At 42.8% G+C, this 24,644-nt stretch overlaps 1 protein-coding gene, 1 non-coding gene and 1 pseudogene across 2 annotated transcripts in view; 2 read left to right on the plus strand and 1 right to left on the minus strand.

The window, feature by feature from the left end:
- Nucleotides 1–1,347: 1,347 nt before the first annotated feature.
- LOC132013828 (plasma membrane ascorbate-dependent reductase CYBRD1) overlaps nt 1,348–24,644 on the plus strand; it is a 35,145-nt gene continuing 11,848 nt past the window's right edge. The window contains exons 1-2 of the mRNA XM_059394156.1: nt 1,348–1,708; nt 17,593–17,801. Of these exons, the coding sequence (XP_059250139.1) occupies nt 1,516–1,708; nt 17,593–17,801 (402 nt within the window). The 5' untranslated portion in view covers nt 1,348–1,515. The remainder of the gene's footprint in view (nt 1,709–17,592; nt 17,802–24,644) is intronic.
- On the plus strand, nt 7,566–7,672 carry LOC132014694 (U6 spliceosomal RNA). The gene has a single exon (XR_009403349.1). It is a non-coding gene; the product is annotated as a U6 spliceosomal RNA (small nuclear RNA).
- LOC132013334 (G protein pathway suppressor 2-like) lies at nt 10,478–13,077 on the minus strand (annotated as a pseudogene).

Here is a 24,644-nt window from a genome sequence, read left to right on the forward strand (position 1 = left end):
AGTAACTACTAGATGCCAAGGAAGAATAAAATGATAAATCAGACAGTTCATACTCTCCAGGGGACGGTCTGGGGAGTGGAGACAGCCATAGGAACAGATGATTACATCACAGTTTGAAAATGAAACACAGAGGCACTGGATGGGGAGGTAGGGGAGTGGAGGCATAAAGCAAGGGCAGATTTGGAGAAGGTGTGTTGGTGGAGATGGGGTCAGGAAAACTCAAAGGCAAGGATGTGAGTAGAGGGGTCAGGAGCTGGGTGAGAAGTTTACAGCTATGGACTTCGGGGCCAGTCAGGGTGTGTAAGGACGAGAGAGGAGGGTGAGGCTGGGCCAGACCACAGAAAGCCTTATACTGCAGGCACGGGTCCTTCTTTCCGACATACGTATTCTCCCTCTCTTTCTCCACTAAGGGCAAAGTAATGACAGGTGAAGTGTGCCGCCTCCTACTCATAACCCTTAATCCTGCCCTACCACCAGGGCTCGCCACTCCTACTTCCTTGGTCTTTCTGTTGAAAATCACTTCTACACGCTGCCTGCACATCCAAAGATCTTTCAAAATGGCAACAAGACAATATGGTAAACCAGTCCTTGGAGATGAGCTACAGGGGGAAGCTAGAAGTGAATGTTCCAATGCGTTCTAGAGGCCCTCACAGCCAGAGTCACGTTTTTGGTTTTGTTTTGTGTTGTTGTTGTTGTTTAAGATTTAATTTATTTAACAGAGAGAGAGAGAGAGAGCATGGGCAGGGGGAGCAGCAGGCAGAGGAAGAGGGAGAAGCAGGCTCCCTACTGAGTAAGGATCTGGACGCGGGGCCCCATCCCAGGACAAAGGCAGACATGCTTAACAGACTGAGCCACCCAGGGGCCCCAAGAGCCACGTTTTCTTTTATAGCAACAGACAACAGGCAACAGACAGTCTAATGGAGACGGTAACAGGGATGCTGGAAAGAGGGGAAAGAGTGAAGTTTCATTTCATCAAAGTGGGGCTTTGGTCCAGATTAGTCTGTGTAGGTGGGCACTTTTATGATCCATTATTTATCACACTGTGTAGGCAAATTCAGGGTCCAGGAGATGTCTGTCTTCCCTCTCTAAAGCGCAAACTGCAAGGAGTTTCCTTGTTAGGTAAGGCCTCTTGGGCACATTCCTGGCATCTACTGAAGACAGCCAGTCCTCAGGGCTGGGGCCTCAGCAGGCTTCGTTAATCAAAATCAATACACAATCCCAACCTCTCTTCTCAAAACCTAGCGGTAGCCCTACTCCTTAATCATCTCACAAACAATGGACACGGCAAGCGGTGGGTATGTAATCCTTCCAGCTCTCGCCCCAGCAACGAACTGGGTGGGTTACTGGATGCCGGGCCAGGGAGCGGCCCCGAGATTCCAGCGGCTGGCGGGGAAGCCCCTCCTCCCGGGCGGAGGCAGCTCCCAGGAGTAGAAGCCCGCGTCCCGCCCCGGAGTCAGAACCTTAAGGCCGCCGCCACCGCCTGGCAGAGTTCTTGCGGCTGGCTATGGGGCTCTGATGGCCATGGACGGCTACAAGGGCTTTCTGGGGCTGCTGGTGTCGTCGCTCCTCGTCGGCTTCCTGTCCGTGATCTTCACCCTCATCTGGGTCCTCCACTACCGGGAGGGACTCGGCTGGGATGGGACAGCGCTCGAGTTTAACTGGCACCCGGTGCTCATGGTCACCGGCTTCGTCTTCATCCAGGGCATCGGTACTGGCATCTCCTGGGAGGCAGCGGGGAGGGACGCAACGGCCGGGGCCCGGGACGGATCGCTCTCAGCCGAGTGGGGCCGACGTGGGCGAGCGAGGGGGTGAGGGGGGCGCGCGGGGCGCGAGCGGAGGGCGCCCTGGCGCCGAGACGGCGGGGCGCGGCGGCGGGACCGAGTCCGTGGCAGCGGGCGCGCAGAGCCGTGACTCGGCCGACGTGGGCTAGCGGGCAGCGGCGGCCCTGGGGCGGCGCGCGGGGCCGGGGAGCGCGGCCAGACGCCTCGGGGAGGAGGGAAGGCAGAGCACAGCTGCTGCCGGGCGGGTGGCCCGCTCCGCCGGCCTCCCTTGGTTAACTCTTTGCTGCGAGTGGCGGGGGCGCGCTGGAAGCGCCGGGTGACCCCCGAAGCCGGGACGCAGGAGGGAGGCTGGAGAGCCGTGCCTCCCTAGCGCAGTAGCCCCGAAAATCGCCCCCTGTGGACGGAGCCTGCGCGGTCCCTGGCGCAGAGAGGCTCTTTAGGCGAGGCCTTTCTCGGAACTTTCTTCAGCGGGGCAGATTGGGAGAGAAACGCAACGGGGGAAATAGTGGGGCGAGAATTTGTCGGTCCCGGTCCCAGCCTCGGTCCTGAGTGAAGGGGCCGGCCGGTCAGCCGGTGGCCAGGGTGAGGAAAGCATCAACTGGGGTTTCACTCCTCGTAGAGCGTTCAGTTCAGGACAGTCCGGGAAGCCTCCGGGACTCAAAAGGGTGTTAGGCTGCCCTGCCTGGTCATGGGACGGACTTGAGCCCAACTTGTTTTTGTGGCTGCCGACCAGGGAAGTTTCCCCTGCGGGCCTTCCCGTTGGGCGCTGGCCCCGAATCGGGCAGGAGATGCCAGGTGAGGGCCTGCGGCCGGCCGCCTGGCTCCCAGACGGGCTTGTGCTTGAGACATCCCTGGGGTTTGCCGTGTCCATGTTTGGCCCCACACGAGCCAGCTCCGGGCCTGCGCTGCCTGGGATGAGGCTGACCGAGAGGGAGGGTTCCGTGGACAGCAGATTTTGTTTTGATTTTTGTTTTGGGGTATAATTGACACACATGTTTCATGTGTGTAACATGGCCAGGTGTATGATTATATTCAGGATTTATAAATCGGAATGGTTACCACAGTAAATCTAGCTAACATGCACCCACTCAACATTGCTACACAGTTTTTTTTTCTTGTGGTAAGAACTTTGAAGATGTGCTCTCTTAGCGACCTTTAAGATCTACTTTCTCAGCCACGGCTCAAATATACAATATAATATTATTCATGTAGTCATCATGCTGTGCTTATTTTATACCTGGAAGTTTGTAACTTTTGACCACCTTCACCCATTTCACCTCTGCACTCCCGCTTCCCCCCATCCATGGTGGTTTTTACTGTGGCTGTGTAGTGACACTCAGTGTCCTGACAGTTTCCTTCCTCTGCTGCTTGGCTGGAAAGGAAGCTTTAGCTAGTAGTGCAAGCCCCATTTATTTGTAGACACTTTTCAAAAAGTGGAGTCAAGGCCTGGTTGATAAAGTATTTAGAAGAAGGTAGAAAGTGGTGGTGGGGGGTGGTTATAGCTCAGAAAACAATGGATAGAAGCATAAAGGTTTCAGAAAGAGGTGCCCATCAGCTGAAACCTCTAAGCCTTGTCTTTGAGCAGGCCACCTTTTCTCCACCAGTATCTGGCTCTCCAAAACAAACAAGTGAAGAAAAGAGCTCTGATCTCTTTCGCAAAGCAAAGATTTTTGTTTCAGTGTAAAACGTTGCTGCCGCCTTCCACAGGTGTGGCCAGCACCCTCTCACCCTGGGATGCAGTGGTAGGTGTTGCTCAGGCTTAGTTCACCTGGGTTGCCATAGGCAACGGGGTGCGAGGGCCATCAGGCAGCCAAGTTATTTCCTTAGGTAAGTCTAGGTGATTTTGCTACTGACCGAAAATGAGAAAAACATACTCCATTTCCAAAGTTGCTGTCATCAGAAGCACTCTTTCCTTGGTGGTGGAGCCCTGAAGTGTGGCCAGAGCTGCCAACGTCCTCTGTTTGCTCAAAGTAGGAGAAACAGTCTCCTTATCTCTTCCAACCAGCACTTCAGAGCATCTCCTAATACCAGAAAATTTTCCAGAGTCTTCTCATAATTGTGAGGATAAGGGAAACACAGATGATACTAGTTGTTTCCTGATTGACCCAAGAGGAGATGGTCACAAAACAGTCACTAACATTTTATTGAGTGCTTTCTGTATGCCCACTAGTGCATTCTTTCACAGGGATTTAAGAATAAACCAAGACACAGAGCAGCTAAGTACCTTACCCTTATTTTCAGAGTTCATTTCTCTGCCTTTAAGGTAATATGCTTACTTTCTGCAAAATATTCTTAAGAGGAGCAAACACTTCATCTAAAATACACCTTGAAATTCTTTATTCCTGTTAGAGTCCATTAGAGTTTTCCTAAAAGGTTTCTAGTTTCTCTAAACTATGGGCTTTTCTTAATCTGTCCATACTCACTTTGGGGCAAAAACATGTAAATGGAAGGGCGCCTGGGTACCTCAGCCCATTAAGCTTGATTATGGCTCAGGTCGTGATCTTAGGGTTGGGACATCAAGCCCCACCTAGGGGAGTCTCTCACTCTCTCTTACAAAAAAAAAAAAAAAAAAAAAACCAAAAACTTGTAAATGGATATTTGGGGAATTTTCATCTGTTTATTTTATGCAAACTTTGTTTTCTTAAAGCTTAGTTATGGTATTTGTATCTGTTTTGGAATATCTCTCCTGTTTACTATTTGGATTCCAGATTTGCAAAGCACTTAAATCAGATAATGCATTTAATCAACATAAACATAAGCTGCTTCCTGCAGACAGGCACATGCATAGTACTCCCAAGTTTGTACAAATCTCAGTGGGCCAGTGTCTCCTCGGGTCCAGCAGTGGAAGGATAAGTGTTCAGTAATCAACATTATAGGCCAGGAGGGAAACACACATTACAGACCAGTCATGCTAGAACAGGGCTTTTTTACTGTGTGTAATTGTTTCAGGGAGGAAATTTTTAGGTTTTGCTCTTTCAGATCTCTAGTAATGAAAAGGATGCAACTGAATTTGTCTGTGATGCACAAATATTTAGAGATGAGGAAGGGAAGGCTAAATTACAGTTATTATTCTAAGCATGAAATGCCTTACAAATACAATACACAAACAGTAAGCAATACTTAAAACCATTTGAGAACAAGCAAGAGTCTTGTGAAACACCTTTAAAAAGCAAGCTCTGGGGTTAGCAGAAAAGTTACAAAATAAATGTGTGCACATGGAGGCCCGCAGACACATAGTCCAGATATATTTTGAGAAATACATGTGTTCTAAAAGAGAATATAACCAACAGTGGGATATCTAAAACTGAAATAAAATTTTAAACGAGTGGAATATCTAGTAAATATCTAGTGATTAAGGAAGAGTTTCAAAGAGAACTTAGAAGAGGCTTTGTGCTTCTCTGAAAGGAATGTTTCTCATGAAGTAAATAACACTGCCAGGAAACCAGAGAAACAACCTTCGAAAAGAAGGCTGCAGAAAAGAGTGAAACAAATAAACCCTCTCAAAGTGGCAGCTGACCTTTTAAAAGGTTCAGCAAGGTGGAATGTGTTACTCGGTAAAAGGTAGAAAATTCAAATATTTAAATTTGCGGAATAGAAGTTTCAGCAATTCTATCCTCCTCCGTTTTCCACATGTAGAACTCCGTTTACTGTATAATCTGAGGGGAGAGAAACTGAATTGTGTAATGATCTCAAGTTGGCTTTGTGAGAAAATGTAACTACGTTTCAGTAACATTTAAAAGAGGAACAAAAAGAAACTGAGTACTTCTTTTTTTTTTTTTTTAAAGATTTTATTTATTTATTTGTCAGAGAGAGAGTGAATGAGAGCGAGCACAGGCAGACAGAGTGGAAGGAAGAGTCAGAGGGAGAAGCAGGCTCCCTGCGGAGCAAGGAGCCCGATGTGGGACTCGATCCCAGGATGCTGGGATCATGACCTGAGCCGAAGGCAGCCGCTTAACCAACTGAGCCACCCAGGCGTCCCAAAACTGAGTACTTCTTAAAAGGCAGTTGGCATTTCCGATTAATGCCTCTAGAAGTGACCACATTCCAAGTCCACTTAAGTGTAGTTGAAAAGGCTCTTGGGATAGAGCCTGGCCCAGAGGACAATGGAGAGAATGCCCCAGATACCTACCCCAAAACCAGTCTTGGGAGCACCACCAAGAACAAAACCTACCAATTTTAGGGAAAGGAAGCTTGCCACAAAGCATAAGGACACAATGCAAGGCAACCCAAAACAGAATTTTTGTTATAAATAAATACATGCAGATCTCTTTGTAATGTAACTAATAAAAATGTTATAGAAATGATTATTTTGCTCACTTTTTTGTATATCTGGCTCTAAAATAACACCTAGAACTGACAGACGTAGGCCAGTAAGAACAAAGGCATGATTAGCTCTGTACCTTCATTAAACTGTTAGTAACAAAATGCAATTTTACTCATTTGGGATGATAATGATAGCATCTAAAGTAAAAGTGCCCTCCCTTGCCCCTCAGTGATTAGCCTGTTTAGCCAGTTTGGCTGCAAAGATTTATTTAGGAAGAACGAGCATCAAATTATATTGGAAATGCATCTTCTAAAGACATCAGGCCCATTAGAATGTTGCCATCGAAGTACAACATTTGTCTCCTCTTGTCTACCAAAGACATCAATCCTCCCTTTTTCCTTCTGCATCATAAACTTTTTTCCCACCGTTGGATTATTTCCAACATGTTATAATGTCTGTCCTTATAAAACCAGCAGCACTCTTAATGCCATGTTCCCCCTTCAGCTACTGTTTCAGTTCTCTGCTTCCATTACCACCACAGAACATTTTTGGAAATTTTTGTCAACACCTGAAGTATAAACAAAAAAGTATCTCCCGTTCCTCTCCCTTGTCCTGTTTTGAAGCCACTCCAGTCAGGCTTTTACTCCACTGCTCAGTCAAAATTGCTCTTAACATAGTTACTAGTGGCAAGCACGTAGCTAATTCAATGTCTCTTCTCAGCCTTCATCTTGCCTGATCAGAAAGCAGCATTTGGTGTAACTGACCTCCGTGGGACACTTCCTTCACTTGGCTTCCAAGAACACATGGTGTGCTTGGCTGTACTCTCTTCACTGGCTATGCCTTTCAGTGTCCTTCGCTTGTTCCTCCTCTTCTCCCTGATCCTTTAAATTTAAAGTGTCCAAAATCCAGTCTTTTGAGCATTTCTCCTTTCTTGATGCACTCATACTCTTGGTGATCTCATCCAGTCTCGTGGCTTTCAACACTGTCTATTCACTGAATCCGATATTTGTGTCTTTGGCTTGGACCTCTCCCTGGAACTTCAGACCCACATATCCATCTGTCTACTCAGAATCTCTGTTTGGATGTCAACTAGACATGTCCAAACCTCAGCTCTCCATCTTCTTCATACCTCCAAAACCACTCATTACACAGGTTCCCCATCTTAGTAAATGGTAGCTTCATCCTTTCTGGACATTCATATGGTCATCCTGGATTCCTCTTTTCCTGACATACTTCTCATCCAATCCTTCAGAAAATTATATTGACTCCAAACTCAAAATACAGTATTATCCAGACTCTGACCATTGACTATTTTAGTTATTTATTCATTCATTGTCTGTCTTCTACTAGAATGTAAGCTACCTTGTCTGTTTTCTCCACTGCTGTATCCATTGTGTGTGGAATGCTACTGAACATCTAGTCCGCATTTGATAAATATTTACTAAATTAATGAAAGTTTGGTCAGTCTTCTAAACCACAAGCCATACTAACAAGGATGGCCTTATAAAATCTATATGAGAGTGCTCGCTTTGGCAGCACATATACTAAAATTGGAACGATACAGAGAAGATTAGCATGGCTCCTGCACAAGGATGACACGCAAATTCGTGAAGCATTCCATCGTTTAAAAATAAATAAATAAAAACAAAATCAATATGAGAAATGGTATAGCACCCACTACTGTGTCTTCCTCTGTTCAACTAAACATTCAGATACACAAGACTGCCAAGATCACACTGGGCACCAGAGCTTGCTGCCAGGGCAGCATTTGGTATTCTTTTGTAATGGGCATCCTTTCTGCAATTGTTCATATAGCAGCCATATATCCACCCATAAACCAGTCTTTCTCTGGGAGACCATTCAGACACCAGAGGCAAGATCTGCATTGGTGGGATCAGAGATTAAGGTCCTCATGCCCCACAGAAGCCAATATATTTATTTTTTTTATTTTTTATTAACATATAATGTATCTTTAGCCCCAGGGAAGGAGCCAGTATCTTCTGTAATACTCTACAGACCTGGTTGCCAGTGTCCCTGAAGGGGATATACAGTGAGTTGAACAATGGCCCCCAAAAGACACATCTAACTCCTAATCTTACAGATCTGTGAATGTGACTGTAGTATCTTTGCAGATGTAAAGTTAAGGATCTCAAAATGAGATCATCCTTATTTAGAGTGGGGCCTAAATCCAATGACTTGTAACCTTAGAAAAGAGAAGACTTGGAACACAGACACAGAGGGTAGAGGCGATGTGAAATGGAGGCAGATATTGAAATGATGTGTCCAAGCCACGGCACACCAAGAGTTGCCAGCAGCCACCAGAAGCTAGGAGAGAAGTATGGACTGGATTCTGCCTCAAAGCCTCCATAAGGAACCAGTCTTGCCAGACACCTTGATTTTGGACTATTGGCCTTCAGAACTGTGGGAGAAGACATTTCTGTTGTTTGAAGCCACTCCGTTTGTGCTAATTTATTATGGTAGCCCTAGGAAACCATCACAGCTTATAACAGTTTTGCACTCTGGGAAGCCCAAAGTTTGGCTTTATTGGATATTTATAGAATTTTTATTGTTTCTCCCAGTCCATCAGGGGGTAATTTTTATTATAAATTGACGTTGCCTAATAACATTAATGTCAAGCCTCTGGTATCTGTTTATTAGGACAGTTAACCAAAGGTCAGATCCTCGTGCAACAAAAGGTAAATGCCGTGTGTGTGTGTGTGTGTGTGTGTGTGTGTGTGTTGAGGGCAGAGGGGGGATTGTAAAGAATTAGAGAGCGCCTACTCTGGACAAAATAGGAAACTTCTTAGCTGCAGCGGAATGTAGCTCTATGGGGATGCCAGCCCAAAGTGCCTAGAGCTTCCAATTATCCAGGAGAACCCAGATTTTTAAAAACTGGTTCAATCTAGGGGCGTCTGGGTGGCTAAGTGTGTTCAGGCCTTCGGCTCAGGTCATGATCTCAGGGTCCTGGGATCGAGCCCCGCATCGGGCTCTCTGCTCAGCGGGGAGCCTGCTTCCTCCTCTCTTTCTGCCTGCCTCTCTGCCTACTTGTGATCTGTCTGTCTAGTAAATAAATAAAATCTTTAAAAAGAAAAGAAAAAAAACCTGGTTCAATCTAAAAGTAAACCAGCCACAAAACCAAAACAAGGGACGCCTGGGTGGCTCAGTTGGTTGGACGACTGCCTTCGGCTCAGGTCATGATCCTGGAGTCCCGGGATCGAGTCCCGCATCGGGCTCTCAGCTCCACGGGGAGTCTGCTTCTCTCTCTGACCTTCTCCTTGCTCATGCTCTGTCTCACTTTCTCTCTCTCAAATAAATAAATATTAAAAAAAAAAAAAACCCAAACATGATGCTGATCAAACAAAACACATCTATGGACCAAATCCAGTCCATACCTTCCAGTTTACAAGTGACTCCTGCTAGAGCTTCTCATCTTGATTTTGTGGGATTTAAAATTTTTCCCTTAAAAAGTAGAACAATCTTCTTTTTTAAGAAATTAGACCAGAAATCTTTGTTATAACTTCTTTTCTTCCTGTAGAATCTTTCTTAAAAAGCCAAAATAGGCTTTGAAATAACGATACAGACTTAGGCCATACTTTTCTAAGTTCATTCATTCATTCAGTTCTCATATCTCATGCTATTTAACTAGCATACATTAATTAAGCGCTTACTGCATGCCAGACACTGTAAAACAAAGGAGTAAAATGTAGTCTTGCCTACAAGTTGTTCCTATTTGAGTTTGCTAGAGCCGAATTATGGTTTCCTTTGGAAAACCTGAGCCATAGGATTTGAAGTTCAGTGCCTGATTTTAGAGATTTTAGAGATCACAAAGAGGTGATGTCAGAGCCAGTACTATTTCTAATCTGTTATATTGATACGAGGCATAAGAAAATATAGCTGATGTTTCTAACAATGCAGGATTTCTGGATATTTATAAATGTCTAGCAATTAATTGGATTTTTCTCTCTTCACACACTATTTGTTACCAACTAGCCGCCTTTGTGATTTCAGTCACTTCAAAGAGATGTTTAAGTGCCAAGATACTAAAACAAATCTTCCAAATCATCCAAATCACTTCCTGCATTTTGATTCTCTAAAGGTTTTCAGTTACATGATATTCATGTGGTGAGACAGTTTGAATACACAGGCATGTTTCAAAATTTAGATTCTACCCCCCCCCCCCCCCCCCCCCCGTGGCAGGTGGATTTTATTGGACTGGGACACACCGGGGATCCTCACCCATGACAGAGAGTGGGGGACAGGTTGAAGATAAAAATCTGATAGTCACTTGTGGTAGGACCACAAATTCTGGGGCTTTGCTGGATAAAGGGGAAGTGAGAACCAGGTTGCCTGGTAACTGGGAAGCCCGACTTTACTGCTGGTTGCCTGTTCCCCAGAAGCTGGAGGGAGGCAGAGAGTCCGGAGGGTGCATGCAGAGCTTGGGGATACATAGGGTGCAGGAAAAGTCAGAAAAACCAGTCTGTTGGTTTCATCTGCCTTTGTAAGGACCGCCTACCGCCAGGCTGTAGGAAACCTGTCTGGGTGGGCGGAAAGTGCCCTGCGTGGAGCTGTGGCTGTGGCTGAGACAGGTACCGTGCTGCCGGAAACGCCGAAGGTGCTCTGAGCTGCAGACTGGGCCTAACGGCTGGCTAAGTGGGTCCATAGTGAGGCAGGCGGTTCCGTAGGCACTGCTGGGGCCGCCTTGGAATTGACCGGGCTCTGGGCTCCCTGCAAAAGCAGCTGCTGAGCCCACGTAGTGCCGGGTTCCAAGCACTTGGCGTCTGAACATCTGCTTGGTCCTCTCAGCCACCAGGAGGGTACCTTCCAAGGCTCTTCCAGGGTCTTCCAGGGCTCTTTTGCACGCCGAGGAGGTGAGCCCCTGTGTGAGCAACCAGGCTCTGCGGGGCGCAGCTGACGGCAGAGCGGTCAGGTCCCTCTTCGCGCCCGTTCCTCCTCCTCACGTCGAACTTTTCTTGAGCTGCAGGAAAAGCTGGTGCTTCTCTTCCTCTAGGGCCCAAAGCTTCTCCTAAAACTTCAGATTTGTTCCTTGGGCTCCTGCAGTGACATTCTCACGTCCATCTCCTTTTTCTTCCTTCTCCTCTGCTCCTCCTTCATCTTCTGTTCTATCATCTTGTCCCCCTCTTCCTCTTAGGGGGGTTTGCGCACAGACTCCATCTCGATGTTCTGGTGCAACACCCTGGGGGTCAGGAGGCTCCAGAAGGGCAGACATGGTGCTGCCGGGGGCCCTTGAGAGGGTGAGGTAGGCACCCGGCTCTGTCACTGCCAGACGTGGGACCGGCCCTACCCAGAGGTGGGCACTCAGGGGGTCACAATTGGCAGTGCCCGGTGGCAAAGCCTGCAGGCCTCCACTGCTACCGCATCACCGGGTCCCTGGCCCCGCCAGCCCCGAGTGCTCCGCCTGCGCAGTGCCTGCAGGCTGGGGTCTCTGCGCTTCAGAGTTCAGATTCTCTTTGTGAGCCACTGCAGGAATCTAAGAAGATTATTTTATTTTAAGATTTTATTTATTTACTTGTCAGAGCTCAAGCAGGGGGTGCGGCAGGCAGAGGGAGAAGCAGACTCCCCGGGGACTTGATTCCAAGACCCTGGGATCATAACCTGAGTCAAAGACGCTTAACTGACTGAACCATCCAGGCGTCCCCCCCAAGAAGATTATTTTAAAACGGTTCTCAGGGGGCGCCTAGGTGGCTCAGTGGGTTAAAGCCTCTGCCTTCGGCTCAGGTCATGATCCCAGGGTCCTGGAATCGAGCCCCGCGTGGGGCTCTCTGCTCTGTGGGGAGCCTGCTTCCCCCTCTCTCTCTCCCTGCCTCTCTGCCTACTTGTGATCTCTGTCTGTCAAATAAATAAACAAAATCTTAAAAAAAAAATAAATAAATAAATAAAAATAAAACGGTTCTCTGCTTATACGTGTTTTGTTTTAAGATTTATTTATTTATTTGAGAGAGAGAACATGAATAGGGTGAGGGGCAGAGGGAGAAGTAGGCTCTCCACTAAGCAGGTAGCCCAATGCGGACTTGATCCCAGGACTCCAGAACCAAGCCCTGAGCCGCAGGCAGACGTCTGACTGACTGAGCCACCCAGTCACCCCTGCTTTTACGTTTAACCTTGAGGTCTTTGGATACTTTCTGGCACATTTTTTGGGTGCACAGGGAAATTAGTTGATAATACTGCTTGGAGCCTATACCAAAGATGTCAAAATAATGCTTTATTCAAAGAGTTAAGAAAAGTGTAATAGGTACCCCATATTTAATTAGAATGTATAAGCGTTTAAAATTAGCGTATAAAATTACAATGTACTTCAAACAATAACTTACTCTTATTTTATTTTGGGGTTCACTTAAAGCTAATGTAAAGCTGTTAAGTGGGCCCGAGTGTAGAGTACCTATTACTTACTTAAAAAGACCATTTTTCACCTTCATTTGTCCGAAAACCAATTAAATACAGGTGTTGATGTCCTTTTTCCTTTCTTTCCTTGCTTTCTTTTTAAGTTTATCAGAATAGCATATTCCACTACCAATAATTTTTCTTTTAAAAGATCTAACATGTATTTCTCATATATATGTGTTCATGTTTTCCATCATTTTCTGGGGGAAAATTGGTCTTGCCAATGAGGGCCTCTAACAGAAAACCCTTGTTTCAGTTACAAGTAGCTGTTTGATGCCACTTCCCTTCCTCATGGGCTTATGAGACCTTTTTCTTCCTTCTCGCTGAACCTCAGGAATGGTGTTTAAGTAAATGCCAAGCCAAAGAAGCAAGAAATATTTAAATTCCGCTCTCCAGGAAGTTTTTATAACTGTTAAGAGTAGCTTCTTGTTTAAGAAATGTGGTTTGATTTGTTAAGGTTGCCCTTTCTCCTGAAGTCCACCATGGTTTGGTTATTTATACATTTTTAAAAACATGTAAACACCTTATGCAAACATGGTATTTTGCAGTTATCCCTCACTTACCTAGGGAGCTTTTGAATGATAGTGAACTATGTAGCAGAACTCCATAGCCAGGATGGGCAGAAAACTCCATGCCTCACTCACATGAGAACCTCTCCAATTTCCACCGACTTAGTAGAGATTAATTCACTCCTAGGTTTGTGAGCTTTCGAAAATATTGTTTTAACTTCAAAACTATTAGAAACTCTTTCAATCATACAGAAAATAACATAACCAATCCCCATGTATTCATCACTCTGATTTAACAGATGTTCCGATTTTTGCCAACATAAAGATTTATAAACTAGAACTTAAAGCTGGTAGGAATAAAAGATAATTCAGGATGATGGAGGGAGGGTAAGCACCCTAACCTGAGCAAGATACTTAAGAGATTGAAGAACTCTAAACTAGATCCCGGGACTGGAAAACCGTAATTGCCTGGGCTTATGTGAATCAGAGACAAGCCCCTCTCCTGCTCAAAGCCCCTAAGGGCTTTCTCTGGCAAGAGGATAATATGTTTCATTGGTAACCCCAAATCCACAGTAAAAGATTGAATTGCGTTCCTTTTGTGTGACTGCTGGAGAAGGAAAGCTAGTGTGCACCCAATCTAAAATCATTTAGGTAAATGTGAAAGGTTTAAAAATCCAGTTTTAACAGTTAAAGGGGAAAGATTTTAGTTTTATCACATTCCTCTGTGACGCCTGTAGTACTTAGAAGAGTAAAGATTCTTTGCTGAACATTTTTGTAGCTATTTTATTGAAGAACCACATACATGCAGAAAAATACCTAAATCATAAGTTACATGTTTTTATAACGTGAACACATTCATGTACCCGAACCATGAAACAACATCCCAGGCATCTGAGAATTAACCATCGTAACATCTCTCAGTCATGATAACTACTCCTGACTTCTAATATCAGAGGTTAGTTTTGACTTTGGGAAAAATGCAATGTAACAGGATCCAGATGGGGGAGAAAAAGCTGTTGTGATTTATTGTTCATAATTTTGCTTTCCAAGCAAACATATTCCAAGTATTTCCTTTTCATATGTAGATGTTCAAGTTTCCTCATCTAAGATGAGGGCAATGTCTGAGTGATAGGATGGCAATGAAGATGATGATGACAATAATAATATTAATTTTAAAACACTTACTAAGATTACACAAGCTACTTAACCTCTCTGTGCCTTAGCTTCCTCCTCTGTATGATGCTCATGGTAACGGTAATCATCCCTTCCTCACAGAGTTGAGGTAAGAATTATAATGTAAATGTAAACAAGTAGAGTACTTAGCATGGCACCTCCTATCTAGCAAGGGCTCAGTTGTGTGTGTGTGTGTGTGTGTGTGTGTGTGTGTGTAATAAATGAGGTTAACTCAGAAGAGGGTGAGATGATTGCTAGATTTTCATATTAGCTACATTTTTATTTTACTACTGCCTGATCACACATACTGCAAAATGCTCCCTACCATGTGGATGAAAGGTCACAAAGGCATTGGGTCAAGAGGCATTTGTTTTTCTTGAGAACTAGAAAATCCTATATGGTGTGCCACTGAATCAGAGGAGAAAAAGCATAAGGAGGGGAGGCTGTGTGTTTGAGTTGACTTCAATTTTATTTCTAGACTTTGATCAGCCTGCAGAGAGTATTTTATATTTATTTTAAAAACACTTAATGGGTCACATACACAAATAAAACTAATGAAATCTGAATTAGGTCAGTGGATTATATTGACGTCAGTTTCTTAGTTGTGATATTGTACTATGGTTATGTAAGATGTTACCATTGGTAACACCAGGTGTTGCTAGCTGTATGAAGAGTATATGGGCTCTATCTGTATTATTTCTTTCTCTTTCTTTCTTTCTTTCTTTCTTTCTTTCTTTCTTTCTTTCTTTCTAAAATTTATTTGACAGAGAGAAGTAAGAAGAGCAGCAGGCAGAGAGGGAGGGGGAAGCAGGCTCCCCGCTGAGCAGAGAGCCCGATGCGGGGCTCGATCCCAGGACCCAGAGATCATAACCTGAGCCAAAGGTAGAAGCCCAATCCACTGAGCCACCCAGGCACCCCAATATGCAGATTTCCAACTGTGTGGGGATCATTACCCCTAACTTTGCTCAAGGATCAAGCACTATAACCTTGTTTAAGGATCAGCGGGTCTACCTGGTTGCACTAAATGGCTTGAAAAGATTCACCAAATATAGAAATGATTATCCGAAAAGTCCCCACGTCCTCAAGGAAGTATAACCAATCATAGTCATAAGATATCCATATATGCACTAAAATTAGTAAGTAGCAATTCTTCAGACTTTGGATTAGAAAAGAATCCTGTCTTAATGGTGAGGGCTGTCAAGTGTTGTGGAATAGAATGAAAGGATAGGAAGATTGACATTTTGTGCTGAAAGTTTAAAGAGGCTGAATTCACATCTTTCTTTGTGGGTTTATATGTGTCTCTGCCTGAGAATGGATTAGATAATCTCATACATTTTTGTGATCCTATGAAGTTCTTTATATTCAAATTATAAATGTCTTTAGTAGGAATGTGCCCTTTTTTTTTTTTCTTACTATAACTAAGCAATATACAGGATACACTGTGGATATAATGGAATCTATCTTGCAAGGAAATATTCTTCAAACTTTTTCAACCTGCCCTACATTTTTAGATCCCTAAATTTTCCCTGACATGGACCGGAGATGTGGGAATGAGGGTAGGTAGCAGCAGGATATTGTCTTCAGAACAAAAATTAATCACATGCTGGTTAAGGTGACCATATAATCTGTTGCTTAAACCAGGACACTTAAAAAAAAATGCTTTCAAAAATGTTTTTGTTAAGGGCTCCTGGGTGGCTCAGTGGGTTGGGCCTCTGCCTTCAGCAACAGTCGTGGTCTCAGCGTCCTGGAATAGAGCCCCGCATGGGGCTTTCTGCTCAGCAGGGAGACTGCTTCCCCCTCTCTCTCTCTGCCTGCCTCTCTACCTCCTTGTGATCTCTGTCTGTCAAATAAATAAATAAATAAATCTTTTAAAAAAAAATGTTTTTGTTGAAGTTTAATCTACATGCAAGAAAGTGTACACTGATTCTCCCCTCAGTGAAAACTGATGTAACCTGCACCCAGATGGAGAAAGAGTATTAGCAGGAAGCTAGGAATCCCTTGTATGTTCCTTTCCAGTTACTGCACCCTTTCCTCACAAGGGTAACCAATATCCTGACTTTTCTTATTGCAGACATGAGTTTTTCTTCTTTTTATACTTTGTATAAATTGAATCCATACAGTACATACTTGTTTATGTCTCATTACTTGGCATCAACATTATAGGTGGATTCATATTCTTGGGTGAAGTTCTAGTTATAGATTATTATATATATTATGTATATATATTTTATATATAAGACATATATGTTATATATAGTTATTATTCATTCTCTTTATTGTGTATTATTCTATGGTGTGAATATATCACAATTTATTTTTTTAATTTTTTCTTTAAGATTTTATTTATTTGACAGAGATTACAAGTAGGCAGAGAGGTAGGCAGAAAGAGAGGGGGAGGAAGCAGGCTCCCTGCTGAGCAGAGAGTCAAATGCAGGGCTGGATCCCAGGACCCTGAGATCATGACCTGAGCTGAAGGCAGAGGCTCAACCCACTGAGCCACCCAGGTGCCCATATCACAATTTATTTATTCATATTATTCAAGATGGTCATTTGGGGAGTCTCTAGTTTTTGGCCACTACAAATGGTGCTGCTAATAATGTTCTAGTGCATGTCTTTTGGTGAACATAAATACATACTTCTTTGGAGAATATACCCAGGAGTAGAATTGCTGGATCATAAGTTATGCTCAAGTTTAGCTTGAATAAATACTGCTGGTTTTCCAGAGTGTTTGTTCTCATATATCTCCTGCTGTGGAACATGAGAGCTCTGATTGCTTTCCATCCTCTCCAATACTTGGTATTTTTCATGTTTAGCCATTCAGATATATAGTAGACATAGTCTTATTTGACTTTAATTTGCATTTCTCTGTTGGCTAATGAAGTTGATATTTTACTTATGTTTCTCTTTCTATTTTTGGATGTAGTTTTTGGTAAAATACTGGGATATATTCTTTTGTCTATTTAGATCGTGTTGCATATTTTTCTATTCCTTAGTTTATCTTTTCTCATCAAAGTAAGATGCACACACACAGAACCAGTCATAAGATTAATAATTTAGTTTTGAATTTGCTGAGCTTGAGATATATGGAGGCATATATACAGAGATGTCAAGAAGCTGTTGCATTATGTGGATCTGGAGTTCAGAAGGAGTTCTGGGCTGGAGATATGAATTTTGGAGTCCCTGCCATGTAAATGGCATCTCAGTGAAAGAGTGAATGAGGTCACCCACAGAGAAAAAGTCTTAGAACTGAGCCTGAGAGCCACCAGAGTTTGTTCATACGTTGGGAGTAAAGAAGATGCTGGCAAAAGAGCCCAAAAAGGAATTCTTGAAAGGCAGGGAAGAGGGGAGAAGCAGAAGCCATGTGAAAATGGTTTCATGCAAGGGAGTGTTAAGTGCATCAAAATGTTCAACTTGTGTTGATTTAAAAAAGCAACACCTCATTCTGTCCCCCTTCGTCTCTTTCTAGCCATCATCGTCTACAGACTGCCATGGACCTGGAAATGCAGCAAGCTCCTGATGAAGTCCATCCACGCAGGGTTACACACCATTGCCGCCATTCTCGTAATTATTGCTCTGGTGTCTGTTTTTGATTTCCACAATGCCCTGAATATCCCCAACATGTACAGTCTACACAGCTGGGTCGGACTGACGGTTGTCATACTCTACATCTTACAGGTCAGTCTTTTGGTGTGTTTATAAACACGTTATAAAAAGTAAAACACTTCAGATACCAGAGATGTTTTCTATACATTCATATTTCTTGGAAATCGCCTTGTCATTCCCCCACTAGACTCTGCTCCGTTTTCTTTCCATTCAGTATTATTCCCTGAGGGGCCACCAGAACTGCAGAATTCAGTCTTGAGTGTGTGAGTTTAGATATGGGCATATCGATGTAGGGAAACTGCCATCTCCTTAACACAGAGGCTGCCATTATGTAGACTTCAAGTTCCATGTGCCAAATAAACAAGCATAGGTAAGAGCTACAGATTTCTTCCCCATGTTTCCTATCACTTCTATTTTCTAACTTTATAAATGAAGATGTAAATTTTACTTCTCTGGTAGATTTTGTAGGCTCAGCGATTAGTTTAGTTTTCCCCTTTCCTCACTTAGTAAAAACACATACTTCGGAGAGTACTGTTTTTAAACATAAGTTAATGGAGTTTGAAAGGGATGTGGCTGTTCTAGGTCACTGAAGGGAAAGGTTAATTTTAGAAGTCTTTTTGGTGTTAACCACCTTGATGAAAAATCTTTTTTTTTTTTTTTAAGTTTTGTTGTTGTTGTTGTTGTTGTTTAAGATTTTATTTATTTATTTGACAGAGAGAAAGATCACAAGTAGACAGAGAGGCAGGCAGAGAGAGAGGGGGGAAGCAGGCTCCCTGCTGAGCAGAAAGCCTGATGTGGGGCTCGATTCCAGGACCCTGAGATCATGACCTGAGCCAAAGGCAGAGGCTTAACCCACTGAGCCACCCAGGCGCCCCTTGATGAAAAATCTTTGTCAACTATGTCAACTCATTTCCCTTGCCTTGTACAGCATATATCCAGCTACATAATTGGGATATCAATGTAAACTTCAGTTTTCTGTGAATAAAGGAGAAGAAACTGGAGTGAATCTACAAAACCCCAAGGCATATCTTTTTTTTTTTTTTTAAGATTGATTTATTTATTTGAGAGAGAGAGAGAGAGAGAGAAAACATGGGAGTAAAGGGCAGACGAAAATGGAGAGAGGATCTTAAGCAGACTCTGTGCTGAGCACAGAGCTCAACATGGGGCTCAATCTCATGACCCTGAGATCGTGACCTGAGATCATGACCTGAGCCAAAACCAAGAATCTCTCAGCCAACTGTACCACCCAGACACCTCCTGCAATAAGGCATATCTTAAAATATGACCTCTTAGAAAAAGACCTCTTACCAGGTATCTGTCATTTTTCTTTTTAAAGAAAGGCTTTTAAAGACATAAAGCTTCTTGAATTTTAATTAAATAAAAGTGAATGTATGTATGGACTGAATTGATTATTTCAGTTTGCATTACCATTGAAGGACCCCAGGTCAGAACTATAGTATAGCCTATAAGTTTTAACATTCTTTTTATAACCAGCTTATGCTAACTAAGAAACTGTGGCCAGCTGACCATAGATAAAGGAGTCAACAAGCAACACAACAGGATAACGAATAGCAAAAATCTGTGTTTAACCCAGCTGTTTCTGGCTTCTGTATAATAATGCTTCTAATGCTTTGCTAAGAAATGAAAAATTGCTTAAACCCTCGCTCGCTGTGTAATCAAATAAAGTTATACCCTTCCCCTGTTAAGAATTTCCCCTACTACTAAGTAAAATTGATAAGGGTTGTCTCCCGTACCAAGGCCGGAGACGTGCGGTTCAGCACGTACGCTAGCTGGAGACGTGCGGTTCAGCACGTATACAGATAATGGTTAGAAACGTGCAATTCAACACGTACCCTCTACTGTACACTACCTGAACGGTGACTGGCCAGAATGTATGGTTGATTTTAAAGGATTGGCTACCTGTGTGTAGGCCTTACTGTAATGCTTTGAAATTACTGGCTAGAAAAGTGAGGGCTCTGATGTAATGGACTGTAAAATTCTATATTAAGTCATTCCCGAAACAGATCGGGGCTCTCAGACACTGACCCATCCCTCGTGGATTTCGTGGTCAAGTGTCCCTGGGAGTCTGAGCATGCCCGAATAAAATCCTCTTGCTTATTGCATCCAGTGGTCTGTGAGTGCGTCCTTGGGTGCGGGTCCCCTAGGGTCTTTCACCATGACTGGAGCTAGGGATCAGAGAATGAAAAGGGGCTAGACAGGATGGGAGCACAGAGAAAACCCTGGATCAGACACTATCTTACTGATAAGAATGAAAAAGAAAAGTATCTCTAATTGGATACCTGAGCTTAGCTCAGACCTCCTGTCCTCAAGGTTGATTTTCCCTCCGTGTTTTCTCATCTGGGAGGCAGCTTCTTTTCTCCCCCAGCAGCTGGCGGATCCTCCCTGTTCAGAGAATAAGAGGCTAGAACAAAGGCCATTGAGATGCTGCCAGTTGCTTTAGGGCCCCCCTTGGCTTCCTGGTGTCTCTTCAGAACTTTCCTCAGCTCCGTGTTCTGCTCTCAGCTGTCCATTCCCCTCACTTTGTCTCCATTCCTCTGCACCACTTCAGAATGCCAAACACAGAAGCCAGAGCTCTGTGTGAAGCATTCTGCTTCTCTCTCCTGGTCCTTCTTGGGAGATGGCCTTTGCCAGGGCTGAGGAGGCAGGAGTTACACAACCAGTGGCAGAGCTGTGACTCATGCCCAAGTCCGCAGCCCTCCCCACGAGCACTTAGTTCTGCCCTTCCCATGATGTCCCCATGATCACTCAGCTAGCCTTCGAGCATTCTCATCTGGAGGGTGTATCTCTGAAGAATAGAATGGAAACCACCCCAAAGCTATGTAGCTTTTTCTTTCCTGTGAGAGAGTTCTGTGGTTCTGAGTGCAGTAATTAAATGGGACTAGATAAAATACCTTAATGGAGTCATGTGGTTGTATGAAGCTGTCCAGATAATTCAAGATTATCTCCCAATCATAAGATCCATAAACTAATTACATTTACAAAGTGTCTTTTGCCACGTAACATAACATATTCACAGCTTTCAGTGATTAGGGTGTAAATATCTTTGCACGTGTTGGGGGCAGCATGATTCAGCCTACCACAACTATGAATAAAAAAATAGAAGAAATTCTAAATGAAATGAAAAGCTGATTCTTTAAAAAAAAAATAGACAAACCATTGCAAACCTGATTGAGGAAAAACAAAATATACAAACTTCAGAATAAGAAAGAAATATAATCATAGTTACAAATAATATTTTGAAATTAGGACAGGTTATTAGATTTTTAATACACAGTAATATACTTAAAAATCTTAAAGAAGAAAGGACTATTTTCTTGCTAAATATAAACTACCAGATTTGATCCAAGAGGAATTAGAAAACATAAACTGGCTAATAATATTAGACAAAATTGGTAAGTTTGTTTGAAATCTATCACTAAAAAAGGCATTGGGTCCTTACCGTTTTATACTTTTGAACTTCTAGGAACAGGTACTTTCAACTATTCCAGGACACCAAGAGAAAACAAATTTTCTTTGATATGACCCCATTGTGCGTTACATACCACACCCAAGATGGCGGCTCCAATGAGATACATCTTTCCTAACATCCAGCATCAAACACCAGCTGAAACTGTGAAACACTGAAGACATTTCTGTCAAATTGTCATTCAACTTTACCATGGAAATTTTAGCTACAAGATGAAGAAAAAATCAGTATAAATAATAGAGAATTATGACCTTTTTTTGATTTGCGGATCATGTAACATATGTCTAGTAACCCAAGAGATGGCTAAAGTAATACGAGCATTTGGAAAGGTGGCTGGGTATAAGATAGTCATTCATAATTCATTAACTTTTGCCTAAACTGGAAATAGCCACTTAGAATAAGAAGTAGAATTCATTTAAAATGTAGATATAAAATTATAAAATACCTAGGGATAAATTGAACAATGGAGGGTATAAAATCTATATGTAGAATACGTAAAATACTACAAAATCTTATTGAGAAAACATGGTATAATTAGAGAGATACCATATTACTAAAAGAGAAAAATTAATATGGACATTATCTGTCCCTCTTCAATCATATTTATGTTTCATATCATTCTCATTTTAAGCCCAATGGGAGTCTTAAACTTGCAGAGCAAATACCAAGGATAATAAAAAAATTTTTGAAAAAGAAGTGAAGGGATACTTGCCTTATTCAAAACAAGTTATTAACACAGAGGTAAACAAAATATAGTCATGGAAAGACCAGAGAGAACAAAAATGGTCCAAGTATGTAGGAGAGCTTTTTTTTTTAAAATGACACTATAGTGTTTCAATTTAGTGGGAAAAAATGCTTATTTAATAAATGTTACCATCAGGGGCACCCGGGTGGCTCAATCCATTGGGCATCTGTCTGCCTTCCACTTGGGTCATGATCCTGGGCTCCTGGGATTGAGCCCGGCATTGGGCTTCCTGCTCAGCTGGCAGTCTGCATATCCCTCTCCCTCTGCACCCACCTTGTTCGTGTGCATGCGCACACACACTCACTCTCTCTCCCAAATAAATAATATCTTTTTTAAAAAAGTTATCATCATAATTGGTTATCCATTTGGGAGAAACCAAATAAATAAGCAAAACAACTCTGCATATAAAACAAAAGAAAATAGATTCTAGATAGATTAAAGTCCTAAATATTAAAAAAAAAAAAAAAAGCCAATGAAAAGAGAAGAAAAAAATTAAGAAGCATATAATCTGATTTTGGGGAGTCCATAAGGTTGATAAGAAATCCAGAAGTCGTAAAGGAAAAGAAAGACCTATTGGATTACATAAAATTTTTTAAAAATTATATGGGACGAAAGATATCAAGGTCAACAGAAACTGCACCAGGGGATATGAGGAATAATCAAGTCGTGTGTTAAGGGTTAATGCATTTAACATATAAAACAGTTTTCTCTTTTTGTTTTAAGATTTTATTTATTTGTCAGAGTGAAAGTGCACAAGCAGGGGGAGTGGCAGACAGAGGGAGAAACAGGCTCCCCGCTGAGCAGGGGCTGTAGGACCCCATTCCAGGACCCAGGGATCATGACCTGAGCTGAAGGCAGGCGCTTAACTGACCGAGCCACCCAGGTGCCCCTAATATATAAAACAACTCCCAAAAATTAGTGATAAAAAGGCAACCTCATAGAAGAATAAACAGGAAATTTGAATAGGCAGGTCAAAGAAGAAAAACTTAAATTACCAATAAGCATATTGGTAATATGCTTACCTCACTAAGGTAATATGCTAAGGTAATAAGCCAAGGTAATATGCTAAGGTAATATAATAAGGTAATATGCTAACCTCACTAAAAAGTTAGGAAAATGTAAGTGAGGACAATAAAATGGTCATTTTCCCCCACAAGATTATCACAACAACAGTGGTGATGTTCCTTGCTGCCAAGGGTGTGAGGTAAAGGGTGCTCTCTTCTGCTTTTCCACTGCTGGCAGGAAAATACATTGTTACCAAATTTTAGGGAAGTAGTTTGTTAAGAGCTACTATTTTTTTTTTTTTAATTTGGTTACCCTTAACCTAACAATCCCACATTTGGAGAGAGTGGAAATTAAAAATACTATAACATAAGGAACTCTAAAAAGGATTTTTAGTGGGGCACTGTTTATGCAGGCAGGAAACAAGAAGCAACTGAAATCTCCATCAATAGGAATGGTTAAATAATCTGGGGTAAATCAGTGGTGGATATTATAAAGCTATTACAAGGAATGTAGCTCTGTCTACTGACCAAAGTAAAATCATCATACGTTCTTCAGTATAAAAAATACTGAAGAGGGATGCTTGGGTGGCTCAGTCACTTAAGCGGCTGCCTTCGGCTCAATACATGATCCCAGGATCTTGGGATCGAGTCCTGCATTGGGCTTCCTGCTCAGTGGGGAGTCTGCTTCTCCCTCTGCTTGCTGCTTCCCCTGCTTGTGCTCTCTCTCTCTGACAAATGAGTAAGTAAAATTAAAAAAAAAAAATACTGAAGAGTAAAATGTATAGTAAAATGTCATTTAAAAAAAGACAAAAAAAGGAGGGGCACCTGGGTGGCTCAGTCAGTTAAGCATCTGCCCTTGGTTCAGGTCATGATCCTAGGTCCTGGGTTCAAGCCCCATGTCAGGCTCCCTGCTCTGCCTGAAGCTTGCTTATCCCTCTCCCTCTGCCCTTCCCCACTGCTCATGCTTGCTCGATGTCTCTCTCTCTCAAATAAATAAATAAAATCTTAAAAAAAAATAAAAATAAAGGAAAGAGAGAAAGAAAAAAAGCATATATGTGTTGATGTGTAAAGAAGGGTGTGGGAGAATATACCACACTACTACATTGTGGGAGTGGGTAGGATTGGTTGGGGGGGGTATTTTTAAATATGTCTTGTTTGACTTGTTTGAACATGTGGCTCTTTTGTTTTAAATATAAGTAAGTCATATGTTACATAAAAATCATATATACATAGTTTTTTTTTAAGATTTTATTTATTTGAGAGAAAGGTAGAGCGCACAAGCTGGGGGAGGGGCAGAGGGAGAGAGAGAAGCAGACACCCTACTTCTGCTCAGTGAGCCAGACTCGGGGCTCGATCCCAGAATCCTGGGATCATGACCTGAGCCCAAGGCAGATATCTAACTGACTGAGCCACCCAGGCGCGCCCCTGCGTAGTTTCTAAAACTAAACAAGCAAATGGGTGCCCCTTACCACAGTTGTGAGTACTCACATTGTGCTTGGTGCCTGTGGTTGAGGTGAACATGTCCTGTCAGGGAAAGAGGACTCCATTCCAGCTTTACTGCTTTGTTGCATGACGACTGTTTTCAAGTTATTTGCATTGCTTCTCCATGGAAGTGACAGAATCGATCACCCAGGTGTGCTCAGGAAATGATTACATTGAAGAATATTTCCTTTCCCAGA

Source organism: Mustela nigripes, chromosome 3 (genome assembly GCF_022355385.1).
Source record: "Mustela nigripes isolate SB6536 chromosome 3, MUSNIG.SB6536, whole genome shotgun sequence".
In the NCBI taxonomy this organism is placed as follows: Eukaryota; Metazoa; Chordata; class Mammalia; order Carnivora; family Mustelidae; genus Mustela; species Mustela nigripes.